Source organism: Mustela nigripes, chromosome 2, assembly GCF_022355385.1.
Source record: "Mustela nigripes isolate SB6536 chromosome 2, MUSNIG.SB6536, whole genome shotgun sequence".
Classification (NCBI taxonomy): Eukaryota; Metazoa; Chordata; class Mammalia; order Carnivora; family Mustelidae; genus Mustela; species Mustela nigripes.
In genome coordinates, this window is record NC_081558.1 from 101,210,231 (window position 1) to 101,235,340 (window position 25,110).

General features: G+C 37.4%; 1 protein-coding gene across 9 annotated transcripts in view; it reads right to left on the reverse strand.

Annotated features, from left to right (window-relative positions):
* LRCH3 (leucine rich repeats and calponin homology domain containing 3) overlaps nucleotides 1-25,110 on the reverse strand; it is a 117,177-nt gene that overhangs the window by 14,694 nt on the left and 77,373 nt on the right. For 2 of the 9 annotated variants that reach the window (XM_059391137.1, XM_059391133.1), the window contains exons 10-19: nucleotides 22,151-22,227; nucleotides 16,388-16,439; nucleotides 15,831-15,980; nucleotides 13,036-13,086; nucleotides 11,260-11,313; nucleotides 6,783-6,854; nucleotides 4,598-4,646; nucleotides 3,978-4,085; nucleotides 2,137-2,255; nucleotides 1,359-1,496 (exon numbers count right to left, since the gene is read on the reverse strand). In XM_059391137.1, the coding sequence (XP_059247120.1) occupies nucleotides 1,359-1,496; nucleotides 2,137-2,255; nucleotides 3,978-4,085; nucleotides 4,598-4,646; nucleotides 6,783-6,854; nucleotides 11,260-11,313; nucleotides 13,036-13,086; nucleotides 15,831-15,980; nucleotides 16,388-16,439; nucleotides 22,151-22,227 (870 nt within the window). The remainder of the gene's footprint in view (nucleotides 1-1,358; nucleotides 1,497-2,136; nucleotides 2,256-3,977; nucleotides 4,086-4,597; nucleotides 4,647-6,782; nucleotides 6,855-11,259; nucleotides 11,314-13,035; nucleotides 13,087-15,830; nucleotides 15,981-16,387; nucleotides 16,440-22,150; nucleotides 22,228-25,110) is intronic. The other 7 variants (XM_059391140.1, XM_059391136.1, XM_059391134.1 and 4 more) reach the window with 6 other exon arrangements.

Genomic DNA, 25,110 nt, shown 5'->3' on the forward strand with positions numbered 1-25,110 from the left:
TCTGAAGGTTTGAAATCTTTATGAAAATTTGAAGGGGAAAAAAAAAGGAGAGTGTGTCAACCCTAAACCTGCTCCTGTTGTGGATTACCAGCCTGATACTGACTTCCAGATCTGACCGGCAGTTTAAAAAAAAAAAAAACCTGCCAGTCATCCTGAATGTATATTTTCCCTCCTTTGCCACCCAAAGTTGGTCACTAGATCATGCCAATTCAACTCCCAAAATAGATTCATCATTCTAAACTGTAATTATAGTTACATTTTCCCCCTCAAATTCTTTCATTGTCTCCACTAAGATAAACTTCTAACTCCCCGACATGGTACATAACACCCTTATCACATGGCCCTTGGCTTACCTCTTTAGCTACATCTCCTACCACTTGTAAACACACTGTGTGTATCACCTACTCTAAACAACTTAGGAATTCCTTGAATATGTCATGACTGTCCCTATCCTTTGAATCTAGGCATATTATGCCTAGGATGCCTTTATCCCCTGTTATGCTGGCAAATTTCTTTTTTAAAAAATAATCTTCTGAGTCATTTTGTTTTTTGCTTTTTATTTTTTATTTTTTAATTTTTTGCGTGTGTCCCAAGATTCATTGTTTATGCACCACACCCAGTGCTCCATGCAATACGTGCCCTCCTTAATACCACCACCAGGCTCACCTAACCCCCAGCCCCCTCCCCTTTAAAACCCTCAGTTTGTTTCTCAGAGTCCACAGTCTCTCATGGATTTGTCTGTTTTTTAAAAAGTAATCTCCATCTTGATGAAGTCCCAATAGTTTATTTTTGCTTTTGTTTCCCTTGCCTCTGGAAACATGTCTAGTAAGAAGATGCAGTGACTGAGGTCAAAGACGCTGCTGCCTGTGTTCTCCTCTAAGTTCTGAGGGGATTCCTATCTCAAATTTACATCTTTCATCCATTTTGAGTGTATTCTGAATGTATGGTATAAGAAAGGGGTCCAGTTTTCTCAATACCATTATGCCCAACGTGGGCAACTCAGTACTAACTGAGCCAGTGAGGAGCCCCTATGCTGGCAAATTCCTACTCACACTTTTAAGAACGAATTCAAATTTTACCCCCTCTGGGCAGGCTTGCCTGAACTCTCCAGGAAGAGTTAAGTGGTCCGTTTTTGTATTCCTAGAGCAACCTCTTACATGGCTCTCTTATAACAACTGCTACTAATCGTTGTTACCATGCTGATCTTTTCTCTCATAGAAGTGAGACTTGGGAAGACAGGGACGGGACTATTCCCATTTGTATCCTGGGCATTCTGTACAATGCTTGCCATTGTATATAATAAATATCTGATTAATAGCCATTTATTTATTTATTTATTTTAAGCATGATGTACTTACCACAGCTGGTGAGGGGACGTGGATGCTGGGGACAGATCGAGGCCGCACATGATTGGCCAAGTGGCAAAGAACAACACCATCGGTTAGAGCTGCTCCAAGGTCACAAGGCAGTGATACTTTCAGCCGGTACTCGATATGCTAAAAAAACAGGAGAATGTGTAACATGTTACCTGAAGAGTGGCTGACACAGAGGACATAATGGAGTTACAGTGAAATATATTTAATTAGGAATCAAGATAAAAAGCAAATAACTTAAGTACCACAATCCCTATTTTATCCTTCTATGTCAAGTCAGTAACTTAAGAAGGAGATCTAATACATATATACAGCAGCCAGGCCACAGTATGGGCAAAATACAGGAGAAATTCATTTATAATTTTCTGTAATTACAATTAAAAATACAACAGAACTAGATTTTCTTTCAATTCCAAAATAAACACTACAGTGAGGTTGTATGTATACGTGCTTGTGTTGTCCATACAAACAAATTATTATTACTCTTAAAAAATGTCCTTACATGAGGCAGAAAAATCTTTTAAATGAGTAGGGCCAGGAATTGAGCTTTATAGAATAACTCATCTCATTTTCCTAGTAAAAGCTGAAAAGAATATCCTTCATAGCAAAATCTCTTTTACGTTTATCACACAATGGCCAGCACAGTACATAATAGGCACTTACTGATTCTATTAAAAATTGTAAGCCAACAAACAGGTGATTGCAGGGTTATGGGCTCTAGCAATAACACTGCAGAAGTGTAACTGAAAGTTAAGGTACACACTTTTCGAAGTTGATCTATTAATTCCAGCTCTTCTTCTCTCTGTCTTGAATTCGGTCTCATTATGGGATCTGCAGAATCAGTGGTAGGAGCAGAAGATGAAAGAAGGGGTGAAGCATGACCTAAAAAAATATGAATATGTAAGACAGAACGGCAATTGCTAGTGATGGAAAGATACTTAGATCCACGCGGTCACAGGTTCCGCACAGTACAGTGATTCCCACTTCTGGGCTCTTAAAAAAGTTTTTATAATGAAAGGTTTCAAATACACATAATAACAGGGAGAAAACTGTGTTAAAAATTACCAAATGTCCATTACCCATTTAGTTCGACTACTTTTGCCTGATTAAAATGTTTTTATTGAAAAAGAACATACAGACAACTATGCAAATAATTAGCAAACAGCTCAATAAATTATTATCACAAAGTGGACACAGTCAGGTCAATAAATGCAACATTACCAACACCCAGAAGTCCCTCTCATGCTCCCTGCCCATCAGTACCTAAAGGTTACTTCTAATGACACAGGCTTTAACTATGACTTGTAATACCAGGATTAGTTTTGAGCTTTCTATAAATGAAGCTATAGTGTATATATATATGGTTTCTGTGCTTGGCTTCATCTGAATGACAATGTTTATAAGGTTTATCCATGTTGCTGTATACATTAATCTGTTCACTTTTATGGCTTACATGGTATCCTATTATACAGATATGCCACAATTATTCATCCACTCTATTCTTAATGGATACTCTGTTTGGGGCTATTATGAATAACATTGCTATAAATATTTTTGTACCTATCTTCTGGTAAGCATGTTTACATTTTTCAGAAAGCAAAACTACTGGTCACAAGATATACAAATGTCAACATTATTAGATAACGTAAATAGTTTTCCATACTAATTTACAATCCCACATGCAGTGCAACTCTGGTTTGATTACAAATCTCACTGTTAGGGCACCTATCAGTTACACCAAAAGTAGTTATTTTTCTTTTTTTAAAAAAATATTTTATTTATTTGAGAGAGAATGAGTGAGAGAGAGCATGAGAGAGGAGAAGGTCAGAGGGAGAAGCAGACTCCCCAAGGAGCTGGGAGCCCGATGTGGGACTCAATCCTGGAAGTCCGGGGTCATAACCTGAGCCGAAGGGAGTCGCTCAACCAACTGAGCCACCCAGGTACCCAAAAGTAGTTATTTTAGACTTGAAATGTTTGTTCCTACTTCCAGGTAATCTCTTTGGAGGCCAGGCAGATCTATGTCATATTAACTAAAAAACATTAGACTGAGTAGATTTAAAAGAATTACTTGGGCACCTTAGTGGTTCATTCAGTTAAGCATCTGCCTTTGGCTCAGGTCATGATCTCAGGGTCCCCGGATCGAGCCCCATGTCAGGCTCCCCTCTGAGCAGGGAGTCTGCTTGTCTCTCTCTCCCTCTCTCTCAGTGCCCCCTCCCCGTCCCTGCTCATGATCTCTCTCTCAAAAAACAAATGAATAAAGTCTTTTTAAAAAAGTACTGATTCATTTCTTTAAGAGCAGATAAAACACCTTTTATCACTAGAAAAATCTGAAAAGGAGCTCATTACAGAAAAGAGGAACATTCCCTAAATCCCTGAAAGAGTATTTAATTTTTTTCAAATCTATAATCTCCTTTGGGTGTTACCAAGAAACTAGTTAAATTCAAACAAGATTCTCCTGCTTTAATATTAGTGAGATCACAGACAAATGCAGAGTTTAAAGCTTTTGCCAAAGTGACATCTCACAGTAAAAGTTGAAAAGTTATATAATAGTTAATGTTATTATATAAAGTCCCACCCCCCCGCCCCGTAGTCACTGTGACCTACCTTTATTTGCTTCTGCCCTGACAGCTGCTCGGAAAAGGAAGCTTTCAGGGCGCTGGGCCTGGTTTCTCTGAATAGCAGCAGGAAAAGAATATGCAGGGGAATGATGAACTACATCAGCATGGAAAAGCAAAATAAGATTAAAGGAGATGGAAAAAAAAATAAATATAACAACAGACACACATGTCACAGAAGTTCAATAAATGGTACAAAGATATCAAATCAAACCCAGTAATGAAATAAGATGGTAATTTTGTTTATTAATACAAAATCCGGTACAGAAAAGTAACCTTGAAATCAGGAAGGCTGCTTATATATATATTTAACTGTCATGTGATTTTTGCTATATCAATCAAGGCAGAATGAATGTTACGATATTGAACAGATTCTCTTGTTGCGAGTGAGAGCCCTGCTAGCTCATGCTCATACATTCATATCATATGGCTGAGTAGTTAAAAAACCAGTTGAATTAAAAAATGGAAAATGTGCAGGAAGTTCCCAATTTGGGGTCTGGTTTCTCCTCTCAGAAAAGGAAGCCACAGCTAGCTAAGAGGTAATTTATCAAGAAAGTCTTAGTAAAGAATTATTCTTCGTGTGGCTAACTGTACCTTTGTGTCTATTACCTGTTTCTGTTGTAGGTGAACTTGTTATGGCATTAGATCTGTCATCATTCTGTGGAGAAACAGAGATATGCCAATAATTATTCAAGAAAGGGTACTTTCCACATTTATGATTACCTGGAATAAAAGGAAAACATGCAACTTTCCTTCAAAATTAGGTCTAGAAATGAGAATCTGGTGTAAAGATTTTTAAAATCTAAGTGACTTGCATTCTAGGATATGGACATAATGAGTTCAAATCACTTCAAGCCCATGAACTATACTTGAGAACTCTTGGAGAACTGGACCAAAAAACAGAAATTGGCAGGAACACGACTTTTACTTGTCTGGTTAAGCAATAAAGAAATAAACCCAGGGGCGCCTGGGTGGCTCAGTGGGTTAAGCCGCTGCCTTCGGCTCAGGTCATGATCTCAGGGTCCTGGGATCGAGTCCCGCATCGGGCTCTCTGCTCAGCAGGGAGCCTGCTTCCTCCTCTCTCTCTCTTTGCCTGCCTCTCTGCCTACTTGTGATCTCTCTCTGTCAAATAAATAAATTAATTAAAAAAAAATAAAGTTTATAAAAAAAAAAAAAAGAAATAAACCCATGCCTAGATATTTACCTGCTGTAAAGTAAGTGGGATACAAAAGAAATAGTCTTTTCAAACTAACCATTTACACTGCAGCAGGTCTTGACAGACAGAAAGGTAGACTTAACATACAACAGCTGGCACATTCAGATTGGGTCTCTTTCAACTATGACTCTGGGTGAGAATAAGCATGAGGTAATGAATGGAGTGTAATGAATTAGCTTCTCTCCTATACATCTCCTATACTAGTTATACACCTTCCTTGAGAATTTTGAGAAGAATCCCTCAATTTTCCGTGTTGTTATTCAAAAAGGAACCTAGCTGAGAAAGTCTAGCACAGGGTCAACATCGAAGAAAATTCTAAAGTTTCTTCCAAAGCCCTCCAGGTAGGTGGAGCGTTTTCAGTAACAACTAGAGAGAAGGCTTCTCAGGTTTACAGATGTTATAAAGCCAGGGCCAGCATTTAGAAGGACATGACACAAGAATGTGAAAGTATTCTGCTAAATCAGAGAAATAAAAATGTTCAAAAAGCAAAATTAAGTATTTAGAAAAACAAGGTACAAGATATGGGAGTTAATGATCATCTGGGAATGTAACAGAAACATGAGAATTACAGTGGATACTGAACAAAATGAGAAGAGCCCACTTAACGCTGACTAAGACGTGAAAAACCTTGTTTCATGCTCAGCACCACGTGGGCTCGAGTGAAGGATATGTTTCTGGTTGGGGACTGTGGAGCCAAAATGGAAGGCAGAGAACTTGAGAAAGCTCAAAAGAATTAAGAGACTGAGAAAGGCACATAAAATAACTAGAATTTCTGTAGTGAGAAGACAAAGGCAGCATTGTTAATAGTTTTCAAATATAATGATTCTTACGTAAAAAATGCTAAGGGACTAGAAAATCTCCACAATGGAAAGAAAAAAAGAAATAAGTATATACCACAGGGAGGCAGACCTACTAAATCAGACAAGGTGAGAACTTTCTAACAGTGAAGATTATCAATAATTTCTTATGTATCATATGATAACAAATGTGGAATTACCATTCCTAGGGGCCTTCAATAAATAAAACACCACAAGCTCTTTGTATAGGCTAGCCCTATTCCAGCTCTGCTAGTAAGATCGAAAGCAACCACAGACCACACATGAACAAATGGGAGTGGCTGTGTCAATAAAACTCTTTGCATAAATAGGTGGCCTAAGTGCCATACCTTGTTGACTTCTACTACATGAGGTTTTGAGTGGTGACACTTTTGGGGACTGGGACTGAAATTATTTTGCATTATCACATCAGACAGCCAAGTTGAGTTGACATTATTTATCAGCCAAAGTAAAATAACTTATGACAAAAAAATAACCTCTGATAGGAAAATCAGAGTGACATTTCAAACAGAATCTCAATATAAAGAATAACTGCAGACCTCTGTGAGTTATCTAGTACAGTAAATCTTTCAAAAATTTCAAGTGGAATTAATGTTAAATTGACAAACAGTTTCATAAGCTTACAGATATTTCATGCATTCCTATATTTTATATTGCCATTGGACCAATCTGTTGGAAAACTTAAGACCTCCCATGCACAACCCCTCCCCAAAGCTCCTGGTGCATTACAGGAACAAGATACCTTGATAGGCATGAAGGCAGAAGAATGAGGCAGGGCAGCAGCACAGCCCGCTTGATACAACCCTGACAGCGACTAAATTTTAAAAGAGAAAGAGAAGAAAAAGAAGGCAGCATTTATGTTAGCAAAACATCAGCCAGGCAGGGCAGATCTGGTCAATGAAATTAGAAAAGGAAAGGTCACGGACAAACTTACAAATGGTTTACTAAGATTTTGATAAGGCCGAAAGAATATTTTTGGGGGAAAACCCATAACTTATAAAATGGTTTTCCCTCTTGTATAATTTAAACTATTTCAGTACTTTATAACACATGAATCAAGAAATGAAAGGGCTTTCGGCTGTCAGCTTGCAGGAGGCCAAGGTGCACTCTTTTCGGTCATCTTGAATCTGGGTTCATCCAATACCAGCTGCCTCCACCATGCCGCCTAAGCGCAACCTCAAGGACTTCATACCTGAGGTACACCGCTGGGGAAGTCAGTGCCCCATCTGCCCTGGCCCCCAAGGGCAGCCCTCTGGGTCTGTCTCCCAAAAAAGGTTGGTGATGAAAATACCAAGGTGACCAGTGACTGGAAGGATGAGGATTATAGCACAACCGACCAACTGGCCATTCAGCACGGATAGGCCGAGATTGAAGTGGCACCTTCTGCCTCTGTCCTGATTATTAAATCCCTCAAGGAACCATCAAGAGACAGAAACAAGCAGAATAATAAAAAGCACAGTGGGTATCACTTTCAATGAGGATGTCAATACTGCCTAACTGATGTGGCACTGATCTTTAGCCATAGAACTCTCTGGAGCCATTAAGGAAATCCTGGGGACTGCTTAGTCTCTGGGATATAATGTTGATGGCCGCCGCCCTCAGGACATCATAGATGACATTAACAATGGTGCAGCAAAATGCCCAACTAGTTAAGAACCACAAAGGAAAATATTTTCATAAATGATTATGTGACAACCACCCCCCCTGAAAAAGAACCCCCAAATCAGGCACGAGTTATTAAAAATGGTTTTATGCAGAACTAAAACTGAAAACATCAAAATTTTTGAGCATAGTCACCTTAGAAACTGAACTATTAAGTCCTGTGTTCTTCCTATGATGGGGAAACAAATACAGTCAAAGAGCTCTCATTTTAACTGAGCAGAACTGGCATGAGTAAGAACAATATTTTTTCAATGTTAATCCAAATTACATATATTATAATTCAATGTAACAGCTCTGATGTGAGAAAATAGGATACGAGAATTCTGTGTCACACCTTAAGGTGAATTTCATTTCTGCCTCTGTGTCCAAACGACCTATAAGAGGGTAAGTGGAATTTTCTTTCTCTTTGAATCCTTTATTTCTTCACCAACCTACATACAACCAGCAATATTCGCTGTCTCTATTAGGTAAATTAGAGGTATAATTAGAGACAATATTATTAGAATCTACTGTACAGAATTTTGATTACAGATAAAACTCAAAACGTGTCAGTTTTTTAATCTGGCAAAGATCAGAAATCAAGGAAGACAGCATTATAAAGAATGGGCATTGGTAAGACCGTACCTATGAAAACAACAAAATGCCAAAGGCTTAAATATATTAAAGCTTTTATAAGTTAAATAACTTTGAAATATGTAAACTAGGATCACAAATTATGTAGATTATCAATAAAATAGAATTATTTTTAAAGACAGCGGACAGCAAGGTTTCTTTCATGAAAGGTGGGCAAAAAAACAAGAAAGAAAGAAAGAAACAAACAAACAAAGAAAAGTAACACTGCAGCCTAATCTATCTTAAGGCAGAAAAAAATGAAGGAAATGTACCAAAGAACAGGACTGTGAAAACAGTTAACACTGTGTATGCTTCACCTCTTCAATTTTCTGGGCCTCTTTATAATCAAATGTACTGGGATTACTGTCAATCTCAAACATGAAAAGGCTAAATAAAAGCCACTACATTGTCAGAGGACAAAAGGAGTGGAGGGAAGAGGAAGAGGAAGTGAAATGAGCCTAGCATAGTCTCTAGTTTCTGAGATGAGACACAGATGCAGATGGGATAGAGATGAAAGCAACAGACGCCTGAAGGGCAGCCCTAAGAGAAGGTTCATGTCATGGATATTAAACACCACTGATAGTTATTTTAAATCCTATACTTCAAGGTCTTTAAATCAAATTTAACATTTATACCTTGCTGTATCAGCAGACCTTTTCATCATGAAACAATTTAATGAGTGATTATTACATAGCATTTATGTGTTCACTGAGGAAATATTTATTGAGCACTTAACACATCCCAGGGACAATGATAGGGACTGAGTATATGCAGGTAATTGCAACAGAGAACATCCCTGTGCCCAGGAAACTTACAGCCTGTAGTCTAAGAGGGAAGAGATATAAAACAATAAACGCCGACCTAAAAGTACAAGGATGAGAAAAATGACTGTGGTGGTTTGGGGGTTGTAGGTTGCAGAAAAACCATTTTAAAAAAGTGTGACATTTAAGCTGATAGCTGACAAACGAGTAGGAATTACCCAATGGATATATGCAGGGAGGGAGATGCAGTCCATGCTGAGGGAAACTGCATCTGCCAAAGGTTGTGAGGTAGAAATGGGCTGGCCTTATCTGAAAAGCTGAAAAAATGCTGGTATAGCATAAGCCTAGAGAGATGAGACCAAGTGTGCAGGAACTTGTAGGCCATGTTAAGAAGTTAGGACTTGGGGTGCCTGGGTGACTCAGTCGGTTAAGTTTCCAGCTCTTGATTTCAGCTCACATCATGATCTCAGGGTCACAAGATTGAGCCCTGTGTCGAGGCCAAAGTTGGGTTCCATGCTAGCAGAGTCAGCTTAAGATTCTCTCTCTCCTTCAACCTCTGTCCCTCCCCAGCTCCCTCTCTAAAAAAAAGAAAAAGTTAGGACTTAATTCTATCATATAAAGTCATTGAAGAGTAGTCTTGAGAAAATCAGAGGTATGCTTTGAAACACTCTTTTTACATAGCGTTGGCCATTATTTGGCATACAAAAGTATGTGAGATGTGGTGCTTGCTTTTCAAAGCCATCTCATTTAGGTCAAACAAGAATACTGATGAGAAAAATACAAGTGTGTGTGGTCTATAAATGGATAAAATTCACTTTAAATTTCACACTGAGGGAATTCAGTTGCTTTTCCAAGTTCCACTTTTTCCTTGACAAAGAAGCGTGGGCACTCAGACTTCTTTCACTTCCTATATGTGTTATTAAATCTCACCTCAGTCTCCTAAGTTGTTTTCAATTACAGTACGAGAGGCAATAACACTGTGGTGTTTAATGCAGGTTCTCAAGTCAGCCAGATCAAGATTTGAACCCAGTCTTGCACTTACTTACTTAAGAGATGTGACCTTGGACAAATTGCATTCTGGACAAAACATTCTGTGCCTCATTAACAGTTTGTAAAATGTGACACATTTAACATTCCCTGTTAAGACTGCTGTGAGGAATAAAAGATAAATTCTGGTAGTGTCTCTCAATATTTTTCTGCATTAATTTAAGTTACTTGCTTCTCATGACAATTAATTTCCACTAAAACTCCAGAGGGTGGTGGTTTTATTTCGCTCTAAGACTGCCCAGTTAAAATGTGCTTTATCCATCTCAAAGGAACTTATCATTGCAGAACACACAGAAGCAATGGCAATGGAAGTCTATGTGAGAAGATGCTCACACCCTAGTCTGTAGCCCACGCAGCGGTGCGCACAACGGCAGCACGTACCAGCACGGAAGCCAGGAATTCCTACACACTGCATTTTTGAACTGCTAGTTTTTAACATACTGTAAAAAATATCATAAAACATGATGGGTAAAGCAGTTTTGTAAATGTTAGGATTCTCTTGCAAGGCTGATAAAACTTTCTAAGATCTTCAATACAGCTCTTATGTTATACTCATTTTCAGTTGATGAAAGGCACTAAAAGTAAACCAGTGTTAAAAATGAGCAGTAGGTAACATTCCAAGTTAATGTTTTCCCAGAATTTAAAAAAGGGGCATGGAGGGATAATCCTGAGATGTAAGTTTGGGGTTTTCAGTAGCTTAAAATAGATAATAAAATAGCACAGCAAATACACAGTTGTGTAATTAGTCATGGAGTAAGTTAATCACTTGACACACAGGTGATTCACCAACCAAATTAATGATTAATAAAGTAAATGCACCTGGAATTAGAAATGACATTTATAAAACAAATTATGCCCCGTCCTCCTAACCCACATACAAAGCCAACATGGATCGCAAAGTGAACATTTTACTTTTGGAAACACTAACAAAGGTATCTGAATCAGAGAGGCAGATTGCTGAAACACTGGGTAAATCATGAACAGTAATGTAGGAAACTGTTCTATCTGTAAAGCATTTAGTAATGATGCTTATCATGTTTTATGATATTTAGATGCTTTCTAAATGAGAAGTATAATGACTGTTCTCCAATTTCTAGACATAGCAATATATAACTCCATTTCGTGCAAGGCTCTTACCACTAACAAGGCACTATCATCAGTGTGCTGAGACCTTCTGGATGGGAAGGGACACTGGAGAGGTGGAGAGAAATGGAGCAATGTCAAAAACAAACTATGCACACATATGACATATTTCACAAATACACAAGCAAAGAGATATATTAAGACACACTGAAGATGCTAACATATGGGATCACATTCACAATCATTTTGAATTCATGTATCCTCACAGCTAATAAACTGATTCTGAATCATGATTCTCTTTTAAAGAGTTTCAACAATTTCAAATATGATCTTATTGCTTAAAAACTGACTAAAGCAAGGAGGGAATAGGGGTTATTTTCTATTCACAGAAGAGAAAGCTGAAATATAGTTGTAGCAGTAACAAAGAATTAGCAGTCACTTAATCAGTCAGTAACAAAAACAATAAACCCAATAGTCATGAGTTCTAGTCTATGCATCTCTTCATTATTTTTCTCAAAGTAAGAGTACACCTGGAAAACTTAAAAACTGTACCTTATTTTCCAGAGAAGTTTAAATTTTTAAATAATGACTTTACTCCAGAATGACCATTAAGAAGGAAATTTGGGGGTAAAAAAAGAAGACGGTATTAACTTTGTCTGTGAAAGGTTTGTACCTTTATTATTACCTTGTGAAGAAAAGACTACTGAAAAAGCTGAGTTACTCTTTCAGGTATTATACCAATGGCTAAGTTCTGAGATAACCAGAAGTAGTGACTATATGTCCACTGAGATAAAGAAAAAAAAAAAAAAAAACCTTTATAATGGATAATTAAAAACATTTCAAACAATGCATTTTACCATTCCAGTAACACCTGTGCTTTAAAAACCTCTGTGCTGAAACTTATAAAGTCCCTTGTTAGGTTTTTAAGTAGTTTACTTTATAGAAAGCAGATTCAAAAGTCATATTAAAAATGCCTTTATGCATTTTTAAGGGAACAATGATCGTAAACTGAAAAAAACAAGAAGGCAAAGAGAGAGAAAAATGGCTTTTAATAAAAAAGCCAACTACAATAAAATATTCAGTAAGTTTATTTTAACAGATCAAAACAGGTACATTTTTAAAAGGTTAAGCAATTGGGGCACCTGGGTGGCTCAGTGGGTTAAGCCTCTGCCTTCAGCCAAGGTCATGATCCCAGGGTCCTGGGATCGAGCCCCGCGTCGGGCTCTCTGTTCAGCAGGGAGCCTGCTTCCCCTCCTCTCTCTCTACCTGCCTCTCTGCCTACTTGTGATCTCTGTCTGTCAAATAAATAAATAAAATCTTTAAAAAAATAAAATAAAAAAAATAAAAGGTTAAGCAATTAATTTTACATGTTTACTTATAATGAAAATGTACTACTTAATATTATAAAACTGTATGCCATATAATCAGTAACATACACATTCGGGAAGTGAGCCCTGGAGCTGAAATCTATGTAGTATCTTTTACTTCAATACCAATAGCATTAATGCCTGTCACACACAGCTCTCAGGTCTCCCTCTCACTACACACTCTGCTTTGAAATGGATAAGGGAGATGATACTTCTGGTGGGCATACGGGAAGGGAATAAATAATCTCCAGATGCATTAGTCTAGATTAAAAAACCCCGATCTATAGACTTGGATAAACTCCCTGGCCCATGTCACCTCCTCCCGAATAAGTAGAATTTTGTGAGGAGTAAGGAAAATGGGAATATTTTGACCACTGAAACACATGATAATCACATACAGAACATTTCATTTCACATTGCAATAATAAAAAATTCCAAAGAAAAAGTGATTATATAGACTTACCTCACCATCTAAGGGGGGTTGTTGTTTTTGTGGACTTTGTGATGCTTTGTGCTACACACCCCCAAGCCCCCAAGAAAGGGAAGTTGGTTAGAATCTGGAACACTGGAAATGATAAATTCTATTTACCAAGATAATCACCCACATTAACTTCCGTATCTCTCACATGCAGCACTTTCCTAGATTTACTGGTTAGAAGATGCTGCCCTTTCCCTTAAACAGCTTATAATTTAAAAAAGGAAGGCAATAAACTGACAGTATTTCATAGATCTATAAGCATCTATAAACAGAAATAGAAAAAGTGTGTTTTTCATATATACATGCACACACACGTTCACAACCAGAATGGTGATCTCTCACTCTATTCTCTCAGTGAAACCATTCTCTCTTTGTCTAGTGTTAACACCTCTAGCTCTCTCCTTCAGCCAGTCTTCAGGTTTGCATTTTCATCAGCCTGTGGATATTCTGTTTGTAAACCCACTGTCATGTTATGTTGAACATGCTCAAAAACAAACCCAGTTTCCCATACTAACTGGCTCTTCCCCCAATTTGCTAATTTCTGTTACTATGTCAAATAAAAATACTATATACCATCTCTATAGTCACTGTTTTACAATGTATTCTTCTTTTTTAATTAACATATAATGTATTATTTGCCCCAGGGGTACAGGTCTGTGAATCATCAGGCTTATACACTTCACAGTATTCATTCTTATACACATTATCTTAAGTGAGTCTTTTTACTCTCGGAGATAAATGAACACCATAATCATATTTATTCAAAGACAAAAGAACTGAGGACAAGAGAGATTAAATGATATATGCAAGATAAGTCACAAAGTTGGCAAGTAGCCTAACTGAGAATGCACCTACATCTTTTGACTCTGAATCCTATATTCTTTCCACAAAGCTAGCCTTCTAGTCAAACTATCCTTTTAACTCAAAATCTTGCTTTACAATCTTCTTTTTTTTCATTCATCTTCAATGATTTATTCAACATTCACTACATTTATGTATAAAACATACAGATGCTCCTCTTGTGGTGGTCAGGGGTGTGGCACTCACCACATTAGTAAAAGTTCTAGGTGCACCCATAATAATTCCGAGTTAATATTTATAAATTAAATACTATACCTATGGGGAAATTAAAGGCACAGAACCATTCTTTCCCAAAGTCAAGCACATACTGAGTAGCTAAGCTGGATTCAAATTCAGATTATTTTTGAGGCTAAGCTCTTACCACTGTGTAACACTGCCTCTCTTTAGGAAACTCAGAAATCATGTGGTTCTACGCCTTCATTTTGCACCCTAATTATTGTCAATTACTCTCTATTTCATTTACCTCATCTTTCTTTCTAACATATTCTAACTCAAGTAGATTAGTTTTTTGGAAGTATCTTTTCTTTTTCTCCTGTTTTAGAACTCCTAATTGTTCTCTTCTATCTAATAGATCAAGATCAATCCCTAATTTAGCATTTAATCAAGACCATCTACAATGTGATTCTCTCTTACTAGCTATGTTGCTTTTAGAGAAGGCAAGCTAAGTGAATTATTGATTAGAATACACAGAACAGTGCTTAGGATACAGTATGTGTCAGCTGTCATTACTTACGGATAGTCAGTATAGCATTGTGATCACAGATTATCTAGGGTTTGGAGCCACCTTTTTTCTTTTTTTTTTTTTTAAAGAAGGTTTTCATCTTCTGCCAACCTAATTTCCATTTTCTGTTCAACCTGTCTTGATCAAAACAGTGCTCTGCCACTAACTAGCTGAGTATTTAACCCAGGCAAATTGTCATTCTCTCAAAGATCATCCTGGGTTTGATACATTTGGAAAAAAATAAAAGAATTTTATCATGTGTATGGTACTTATACCATGTTTAAGTTATGGTACTTTCACTCATGTGTATGGTACTTACAAAGAAGGTCTTTGGCTAGAGTTATGAAACACAAGAGAGAAAGCTCTAGAGGCCAAGAGTGATTCATTCATTCAATCATTCCTTTAACAAATATTTACTGAGCTTTACTGTGGGTAAGACCTGCTAAGATCTAGGAATGTAGCAGTGAATAAATAAGACAAACATACCCCCTGTCTTCATGGGGTTTACAGATAAATGGAGAGACAGATCTCAAACAGACAAACAGAAAATGATGATAAAAATCCAAGGTGATTCCTGAACAAAAAGACTTTAAGTGATACAAGCAAGAGAAAAAAAAAAAGAAAAAAGAAAAGAAAAGAAACAGGTTTAGATGCAACTATAGAGGCTGTAAATTTAAAAAAAAGAAAGAAGTATTAACAAGGGTTGTTGCCCAAATAGGTGCAGACAGAAAAGAAGGGAAAGCCTCAAAGATGACTCTGAAGTATTAAGCCTGTTAACCTCCAAAAGTTTGGTACTCAGTAAAGGAAGTCAGAGACGGGCTTGGATAACAGGAGTTTACATGTGCATGGCACTTTATGGTTTATTTGGCACTTTCCTGTCTTATTGATCTTTATTAATGTATTAATGATTGAGGAAGTGGCAGCTGGACAGCAAAGTGAGACGTCTAAAGACAGACTGCTAATGAAGAGGAAGAGACTACTGTCCCAAGAACAAAATGATCACTTCTCAGCCTACCTACAGGAGGACAATTCATTCAGGACAAGTAGGAGACAATTACACTACTTACTCAAGATTCCTTATAGTGACATAAAAGGAAGCTGACACTTTAAGACAAACACTGATAGATTCAGCAAAACAAATAAGCACTTACTTCTAAAACACCTTAGGAATTTCGATGAAATATGGCAAAAATCTCACCTTGACAAAGTCCAGGACAGCATCTCTCTGGATCTGCTTGGTCCTTATTTTCTCCTCCTCATACTGTAGGGCGGCAAGCTGGGCCTCTCTCCGAGTTCGCTCTACTAACTGTTCTCTTCTCCGATGAAGTTCCAAGTCTGTATGTGATAACTGGAACAAAAGTATTTCACACATGCAAGTGGGGATAAAGGTCCACTTGTCAATATTCCTAAGCAATTCAGGAAACTACTGCTGACCCAAACAATTTCTACTTTGCAGTCGCCTAGAATTTCCTTAACTGTGTTTACTGTGCATCTTTTCCCATCTTTGCACTGTGTTCTTGTATGTGCTATAAAGCCATCATGTCAGTAAAAATTTACCTCTGTCTGGTGTCTAAAAAACACTGCTAGCAAGTATTAGCTGCACATGTTGTAGTGACTGTATTTTGGAGGAGACAGGTACTGAAATTTACACATATCTGGCAATCAAGGGTAACTTAAGTGTTATAAAAATAGAAAATCATCTTAGTTTAAAAAAAAAAATCAAAACTGAAATAGAATTTTTTTTTTTTTTTTTACCTGATTGTGACTTGGTGATAGTGACATGACAGAAGATGGCTCAACTGGAACCCTGACCCAAAAAAGGGGGGGGGGGGGAGACAGAAGAAACTCTTTGATAAGATAGGCAGATATATAAAAGCTAAGTAAAATTTTATTGTTAATGTAGCATACTATTAATCAATAGGCAAACTGTCTAGTCAGCAATGAAAGACTGAATGCATTTTGTAAACCTGAGCCCAAGTCTTACATGAAGCTACAGGAATATGAGATGCCTCCAACTCACATTTCACGTGACGGTATCATTGATCAGTCTACAAACAGCTAACAACAGTCTATGTCAGCCAGTGCTGACCAGACAGATATTTGAGATCACTTTTCAAATAGTATCATTTCTATATAGCATACATAATTATTATCTCATTACCATGATTGAAACAAGACACATGTAAATGAGATCATTTTATATACAAAGTCATTTTACCCATAGGATTCTGGAAGATGACAGAATCTGGCAACTGTTCTTGTAAAGCACTCCTATTCCCATTTTCAACTGATGCAGCAATTTTAATAATAAAAGTAAATATTCTGATTTTTATTTTTAAGAAAGAGATAAAACCTGATTTGATGCTTTAAAAACAGCAAAAGTTGCTTCTGTTTTATTAGTACTAAATCTTACAGTTTGGTATTTATCTTTTTCCTGAATTGGATTTAGTGTTTCAAGTGTCTGTTACTCATTTGTGTCTCACCTAACAATGTTGGGAACAGTGGCACTGTGACATTTAGGACCTGAAATTTTAAACTATGATTATTAGCCTGTCAGGTTGACTTAAATGCATTAAAACAATGTGTTACTAGGGAAATAAAAATGAAACTCCGAAAGCTTTAGTAGTTTCTTATTACCAACTAATAAAAAACCAAATTCTTCAACCTGGATTTCGGGACTCTTAGCCCATTTCAGAAACACACCCACCATGGAATCTTTTCTCTAATAAGATTTCTTCACTTATCATACACTAATTCAAGCCTTTTCTATAGATTCCAACCTATAGAGAACTTCTTAGAAAAGGTGTTTTTTAGAACCTTCTTGTTCTTTAGAATTGGGACTTTTCCTCTTGATGTACATGTATAATCAATACTTCTTCTGCATTTGTCATCTACGATTCGTGTCATTTTTTGGGCAAAGTTCTGCAGAGGCACATAGAAACTAACAATCTTTGAGCTCCTACCATGTACTATATATTTGATACACAGTGTTTCTCAATTATTCTTCATGCAATTTTAGGAATAGAACTATTATAATCCTCATTATACAGTTGAGAAGATGAAGCATGGAAGTTAAGTAACTTTCCCAAGGTGATACAGCCAGTAATCCTTATCTACCTGATTTGAATTCTTATCTGACTAAGTGGTAGTCCGATTTTTCTTCTTCTATGTATGCTGCCTACAAGAACTGGAGGTACCTCAGAAATCATGGAGTCCATGCCACTAACTTTACAAGAGAAAACTAAGGCCCTCAGAAGTTCAATGATAGCTACTAGGGCCAGAGCCCGGGTCAGAATTCAAGCCCCCTGACTTGGAGATTAGTGGCTTCTACTATTCCACACTTCCCCACTTTACAGAGGCAGAGTGTAGGAAGGAGAAAGTGAAAAGCATGGAGACCTAAAAGCATATGGGCACACATATAGAAAACAATTACCTGCAATGGCAAAAACTAAGCTGTGAAAAGTTAAAGATGGTGGCAAAGAGTGAAGCATGGCATATGGGAGAATAAAAGTGGCAGTGAGAATGGACAGCTTCCTCAAGCCAATTACCAGGTGCTAAGGTGGGCTCGTCACAACTTGGCTGCTCCAAGGAGCAACCTTAGAGCCAACGCTGGCACCAACCTTGGTGCCACCATGCTACTTCATGCCATATGGCCTTTTCATCTATGAATATGGTTCTCAATAGGATTGTCACAACATTTCAGATAATTTTTTTGTTGCACAAGATTGTTCTGCACATTATAGGCAGTTTAGCCTTAATGCCTGCCAGTAACACCTATAATCATTAGGGCAACTAATTCCCAAATCAAATAAATACATTTCAAATATCCACTAAGAGTGGTGCTAGAACCTATTGAGAAACACTGGCCTACATTATACTTCCCTAAATTTAAAAAAAGGTAATACATAAAAAAGTAAAACTTAAGCCATACTCTTGTTCTCTTTCTCTTCACATTTCTTTTCTTATATTGGTTCCACATCTTTGAAGTATTCACAAAATTCTTTTTTTTTTTAATTTCCAGACATTAAAAAATAAGTTTAAAAAAATCTGTTTTTTTTGTTTTTTAAATATTTTAGTTATTTGACAGAAAGAGAGAGCACGAGCAGGCAGAGCAGCAGGCAAAGGGAAAGGGAGAAGCATGCACGCTCTCCACTGAGCAGGGAGCCCAATGCAGGGCTCGATCCCAGGACCCTGGCTGGGATCATGACCCGAGCCAAAGGCAGCTGCCTAACTGACTGAGACACCTAGGCGCCCCTAAAAAAACCTTGAGTTTAAGGCATACAACATGATAGTTTGATTTACATATGTTATGTATGTCATATGACCTCAAGAGTATAGCCACATTTCTTACCTTTACTAAAATAATTAAAATACCACCCCCTAGGGGTACCTCGGTGGCTTAGCTGTCAAGTGTCCACTTTTGGCTCGGGTCATGATCCCAGGGTCCTGGGATGAGCCCTGCATCAGGCTCCCTGCTCAGGAAGGGGACTGCTTCTACCTCTCCCACTCCCCCTGCTTGTGAGGTGAACGGGATAACCACTACACTACGGAAACCGGCCCCACTCCCCCTGCTTGTATTCCCTCTCTCGCTGTCTCTCTGTCAAGCAAATAAAATCTTTAAAAAAAAAACAAACCTAAAAAGCTTTGACGGAATACATCATAGTTTTTTTCTAAGGTATAGAACAAATTACTTAATAACTCCCATAGACAAGGTTTAAAATAACACCGAAGTTGGGGGAAAAAAAAAACTTCCTTAATTTTTTTTTTTACTAATCCTTCCCAACATTTATCTTATTAGCACTCCCAGGCAGTACACTCTTAGTCAAAAATTTTCAAGAGAAGAGTAGGTTGGTAGGGTAAGATTTCTGGCTGAAATATAACCAATAAAGAATGAGACACAAGTGAGTCCGGTACTGTGACTAGTCATGGGGTAATTGTTAAAATTATGGACTTTAGAATTAACTGTGACCTAGTTTGAATCCAGGATCTGTCACTTTTTAAATTTTTTAATGATTTTATTTATTCAAGAGAGAGCACAAGTGGGGAGAGGTGCAGAGAGAGAGAGGGAGAAGCAGGCTCCCCACTGAGCAGGGAGGCCGACATGGGGCTCAATCCCAGGACTCTGGGATCATGACCTGAGCCAAAGGCAGAGGCTAAACTGACTGAGCCACCCAGGCACCACCAGGGTCTGTCCCTTAATAAAGGGTGATATAAATGAATATAGATGGAAAACTACTAGGTCTGGAAGCACAGGCTCCAATAAGGGAAGATTCCCTCAGTGCTGGCAGAGCAAGAATTTCTAAGAAAGTCATAAATACAAGAACACTGGGTTAAGGTTAGATAGGCAGATTTTTGGCCCCTATGATTTCCACCCCCTGGTGTTACTCCAGTAAATGTGTTAAATGCCAAAAAGGACTTTGCAGATGAAATTAAGGTTCCTAACTGGTTGACCTTGAAGTGGAAAAATTATCCAGATGGGTCTAATGTAATCATGGGAACTCTTAAAAGCAGAAGGTGGGGGTAACTGGAAGGAGGTGGCCTAAGCTACAAACTTCAGCTATAAGATAAAGGAGTACTGGGGATGTAATGTACAACATGCATTGCTGTGTGATATACAGGAAAGTTGTTAAGAGAGTAAACCCTGAAAGTTCTTATCACATGGAGAAAGAAAATTTGTTATTGTATTTATATGAGATGATGGCTATTAACTAAACCTATCGTGATCACTTCATAACATATGTAAATCAAACTATCATGTTGTATGCCTTAAACTTATGCAGTGACTTATGTCAATTATTTTTCAATAAAACTGGGGAAAAAAACAGAAGAAAGCAAGAGAGTTTGTGGGATGTGACAGAAAGGGAAATCAGAGACTGAAAATGTGAGAAGAGATTCAAAATGGCTTGCCATTGCTGACCTGAAGATGGAGGGAGCTAGGAACCAAGGAATGTGGGCAGACTCCAGAAGCTAAAAATGGAGTCTCAGCTGATAGTCAGCAAAGTAAGAGGGACCTCAGTGTGATATAACTATATGAAATTGAATTCTGCCAACAATATGCATGAGCCTGAAAGTGGATTCTCCCCCAGGATCTGCAGGTAAGAATCTAGGCCAGCCAGTGCCATGCCTTTATGAAACTCTAAGGAGAAAATGAAGGCAAGAATGAAGGTCTGCCCACACTTCTATCCTATAGAACTGAAACATTATAAACTGAAATATTATGTCTTAAGCCACTAAATATGTGGTAATTTGTTACATGAATATTAGAAAACTAATATATAAGATAACTAAGGAAAAAAAAAAGCTGGCTTTTACCTTGGGAGTTTCTATTAAATTCTAGAAATCTTGAACTTTACTTATGATGGATGCAGGAGGTAAGAGGGACAGGAGATAAAGCATGGGACCTCCCAAAGTGGAAAAACACAATAGCAAACCCCACTCAATATAAGGATTCAAGGCAACTAAAAAGCCATTCTGAGATAAATTTCAAAGATATGAAATTCAAGTAAATCCCCAAGAACTAACTGAGAAGACTAAAGAAGGCCAATTAAGAGATTTTTCTTTCACTCTTCTCCCCACATGTTCTTTACTCATCTATATCTCAGTTTCCTAAACAACGTTAATATCCCATCAAGTGAAGATCTATGAATGACACTTTCTACAGAGGAAATTTACTGTTGTTTAAGAACAAGTTTATCAAGTCTAATGCTTTAAGACTTCATAAAAAGAGAGAGGAAGCAAAGACCCAAAGGCTGTGAATTTTTCAACTACTGCGATATAGTGTATGCAAGAAACGTTTGGAATTCAAGAATAAGCAGCAGTGCTCTAATTGGTCAAGTTAATTTCAGAAATATTCTGTGAGGTACTAAGTGTAGTGAGAAGATTGTATCAATTGAGATAGGAAGGAGGAAACATACTGATGTCTCTGGCTGGCTCCCCGTTTCTAGTCAAAAGTTTAAGCAAAAAATGAAAAATAAAAAATTCAGGACTCCTGGGATGCTTGGGTGGCTCAGTTGGTTAAGCGGCTGCCTTTGGCTCAGGTCATGATCCCAGTGTCCTGGGATTGAGTCCCACATCAGGCTCCTTGCTCAGCGGGGAGCCTGCTTCTCCCTCTGCCTCTGCCTACCATTCTGTCTGCCTGTGCTCACTCTCTCTCTCTGACAAATAAATAAAATCTTTAAGAGAAAAAAAAATTTTTCAGGACTCCTGCAACTCATTTAGTCTTCTTTATGCATAAATTCAGACATATCACCATAAAATCTCACTGCCATTAAGTACCTTCAAATCACATAATTATACACGTAATGGTTTAGGCAACCTGAATTTAGAATTGATAAATCAATTTTACTTCTTGTTCTATTACATGAGCACAAAGCACTCTTTCACTCAGCTCTACAAACACGGTATCTAAAACAGAGTCTTCAACATACATACATACGTCTGCACAAAACCATAACCATTTCAATGCTCTTACTAATGAGTTTTAAAGTTTGAAACAAATGAGAATTGGTTTTTTCAAACCTGTTTTGATGTGAATATCTTCTCATGTCCTCTGTTTTTTGAAACTCCCTCAGAGGTACTGGCTTTATGGGTGACCCCTAGGCCAAAAAAGCAGAAATAAATGAATTTAACAGACGTATTTAAAACATTGTCGCTGCATAATCCACATCTGACTTGGCATTTAGGGATCTACAGATTACACTAAAAAATATTTTAACAAAATTTTCAAATGTGAATTTTTTTTTTAAATGTGAAATTTTTATGTTTAAAATATTCATTATAGGCTATGTTACTGCTTTGGTAAACAAAACACTATTCATAATCTCAAAATACTCTTTAAAAAAGATTTCCTTCTCACTCTATTATATAAATTACACTGACCATACAGTAATATCTACTATATGCTAAGATGCTAGAGCTTGGAGAGGATCTTAGGGGTCATCTAGTACAAACTTCCATCCAGACAGGAATTCCCACCTGCCCTTCCCTGACTTGTGCTTGACCTCACTTGTGTATTTCTAGTAATAAGGAGATCACTGGATAGATTATATTAAAAAAAAAAAAAAAAGATTTATCTGAGAGAGCACAAACCAGGGTGGACAGAGAAGAAGCAGATGTCCTGCTGAGTAGGGAGCCCGACATGGGGCTCGATCCCAGGACTCTGAGATTATGAAGTGAGCCAAGGGCAGACACTTAACTGATTGAACCACCCAGGCACTCCGGGCAGATTACATTTCTTTACTTATTTATTTATTTACATTTCTTTACATATCATCACAAATTGTTACTTATGTTAGTCATACAAATAGCCCTGGGGATATTGGTGGAATATTAAGATACAGCAAAAAGTAATTTCTATTTATGGTAAAATAGGGTGTTAACCAAAAGAAGAATATTGACAATTTAATTTATTTATAAAGAATTAAGGTCATTTCAAAAAGACATGACTGAGGAAAACTGAACTGTCCTCAGTGATATGGACCACATATTGAGAAATAAAATTACGAAGAGGCTTATAGGTAATCACAGCATTTATTTTGTCAAATAAGAATGGATAGAAACAATAAAATCTGATTTCAACACCAAAAATAAACATTAAAATGGGTATTCTTTAAGGGCAAGAAAACAACTTATCCAAAAAAGTATCTAAAAAAAATCAAATGTAAGGGATGCCTGGATTGTTCAGTCAGTTAAACATCTGCCTTCGGCTCAGGTCATGATCTCAAGGTCCTGGAATCGAGTTCCACATAAGGCTCCTTGCCAGCGGGGAGCCTGCTTCTCTTTCTGCCTGCCATGTCCCCTGCTTGTTCTCTCTGACAAATAAATAAATAAAATCTTAAAAAACAAAAAATAAAAATCAAATGTAAAACTATTTAGAGTTTATCTCCAAGAAATCTAGGTAATCATACAGAACTAGAAAATCTTCTTTGGTGAGCCCTGCAAAGGGCTAAAGAAAACTGTTTTAAAGTCAGGCATTAGGATCATATAAAATGAGATATAATGAGAGAACTCTGATCAAACAATAATTACTCTAATGTAAGTGAATATGCCTTCTTAAATAAACAAAAATCTCTCCTAGTATGTTAACATCAGTGACTCAACACACTGGTTTTACATACTGCCATTATCTAAAATTACTGCAAGAGGTACATGAAATTTTCATGACGAATGTGACATTGGCTTAATTTTAAAAGTAAATGTAATACTGGGCCTCCTGGGTGGCTTAGTTGGTTAAGCAACTGCCTTCAGCTTGGGTCATGATCCTGGAGTCCCAGGATCGAGTCCCATAATGGGAATACCTGCTCAGTGGGGAGTCTGCTTCTTCCTCTGACCCTCCCCCCTACATGCTCTAATAAATAAAATCTTTTTTAAAAAAAAAGTAAATGTGCCCTATAAACATGTTATACCCTATTTCATCATAATACCTCTAAGTATGAGAAGTACTGTAACAGAATTACATTAATAGCAGAGTGTTTAAAATCTCAAATAGATCCTTTTTTGTAGCAACCCATTCTTAGATAGTAATCAAGAATGTAACACTTTAGGGGTGCCTGGGTGGCTCAGTCATTAAGCACCTGCCTTTGGCTCAGGTCATGATCCCAGGGTCCTGGGATTGAGCCCCACATTCGGCTCCCTGCTCGGGGGAAGCCTGCTTCTCCCTCCCTCTCTCCCCTGCCTTGTGTTCCCCTCTTGCTGTCTCTCTCTGTGTCAAATAAATATATAAAATCTTAAAAAAACAACAAACAACAAAAAAAAACACTTTAGGTGGTTGTTAAACTATCTAAAATAATGTACTTGGGTGGCTCAGTGGGTTAAGTCTCTGCCTTCTGCTCAGGTCATGATCTCAGGGTCCTGGGATCAAGGCCTGCATCAGGCTCTCTGCTCAGCAGGGAGCCTGCCCACCCCCCCACTCTCTGCCTGCCTCTGCCTATTTGTGATCTCTGTCAAATAAAATCTTAAAAAAAAATAATAAATAAATAATACTGCTTCATCACATTTTTATAGATGCCAAATTTTAGAAAACCTTATGACACAGAAGTCATAAAGAGAGTTATGACCGAGAATCATAAAGACTACCACACAAATATAGCTGGAATTAAAAAAAATATATTATAAAACAGCAAAAACAATGGATTAAAAAAAAGATACAATTTTTCAGTAGTAGTATAACAGGAATTTTTATATTTAGTAGAAAACCTCATCTATACATAAAAAAATAACTACCCATAAAATAATCAAAGAGAAAGACCACAAGGAAAAATAACTCCCTTTAAGATTACAATGTGCATTGTTAATCTTCATTTTTTGGCAAAGTAGTCACCCTTTGTTCTAGTAAGAATGTTCATATCCTGAGTCACATGTAGTTTCATTAATTTCCTGGTACACTATTGCTGGGCTGCAGGACTTCGATTTAAATATCTTTATCCAACTTTAAATATAAGAGTGTCTTCTGAACACCAACAAAAAATACTGTTCAAAAG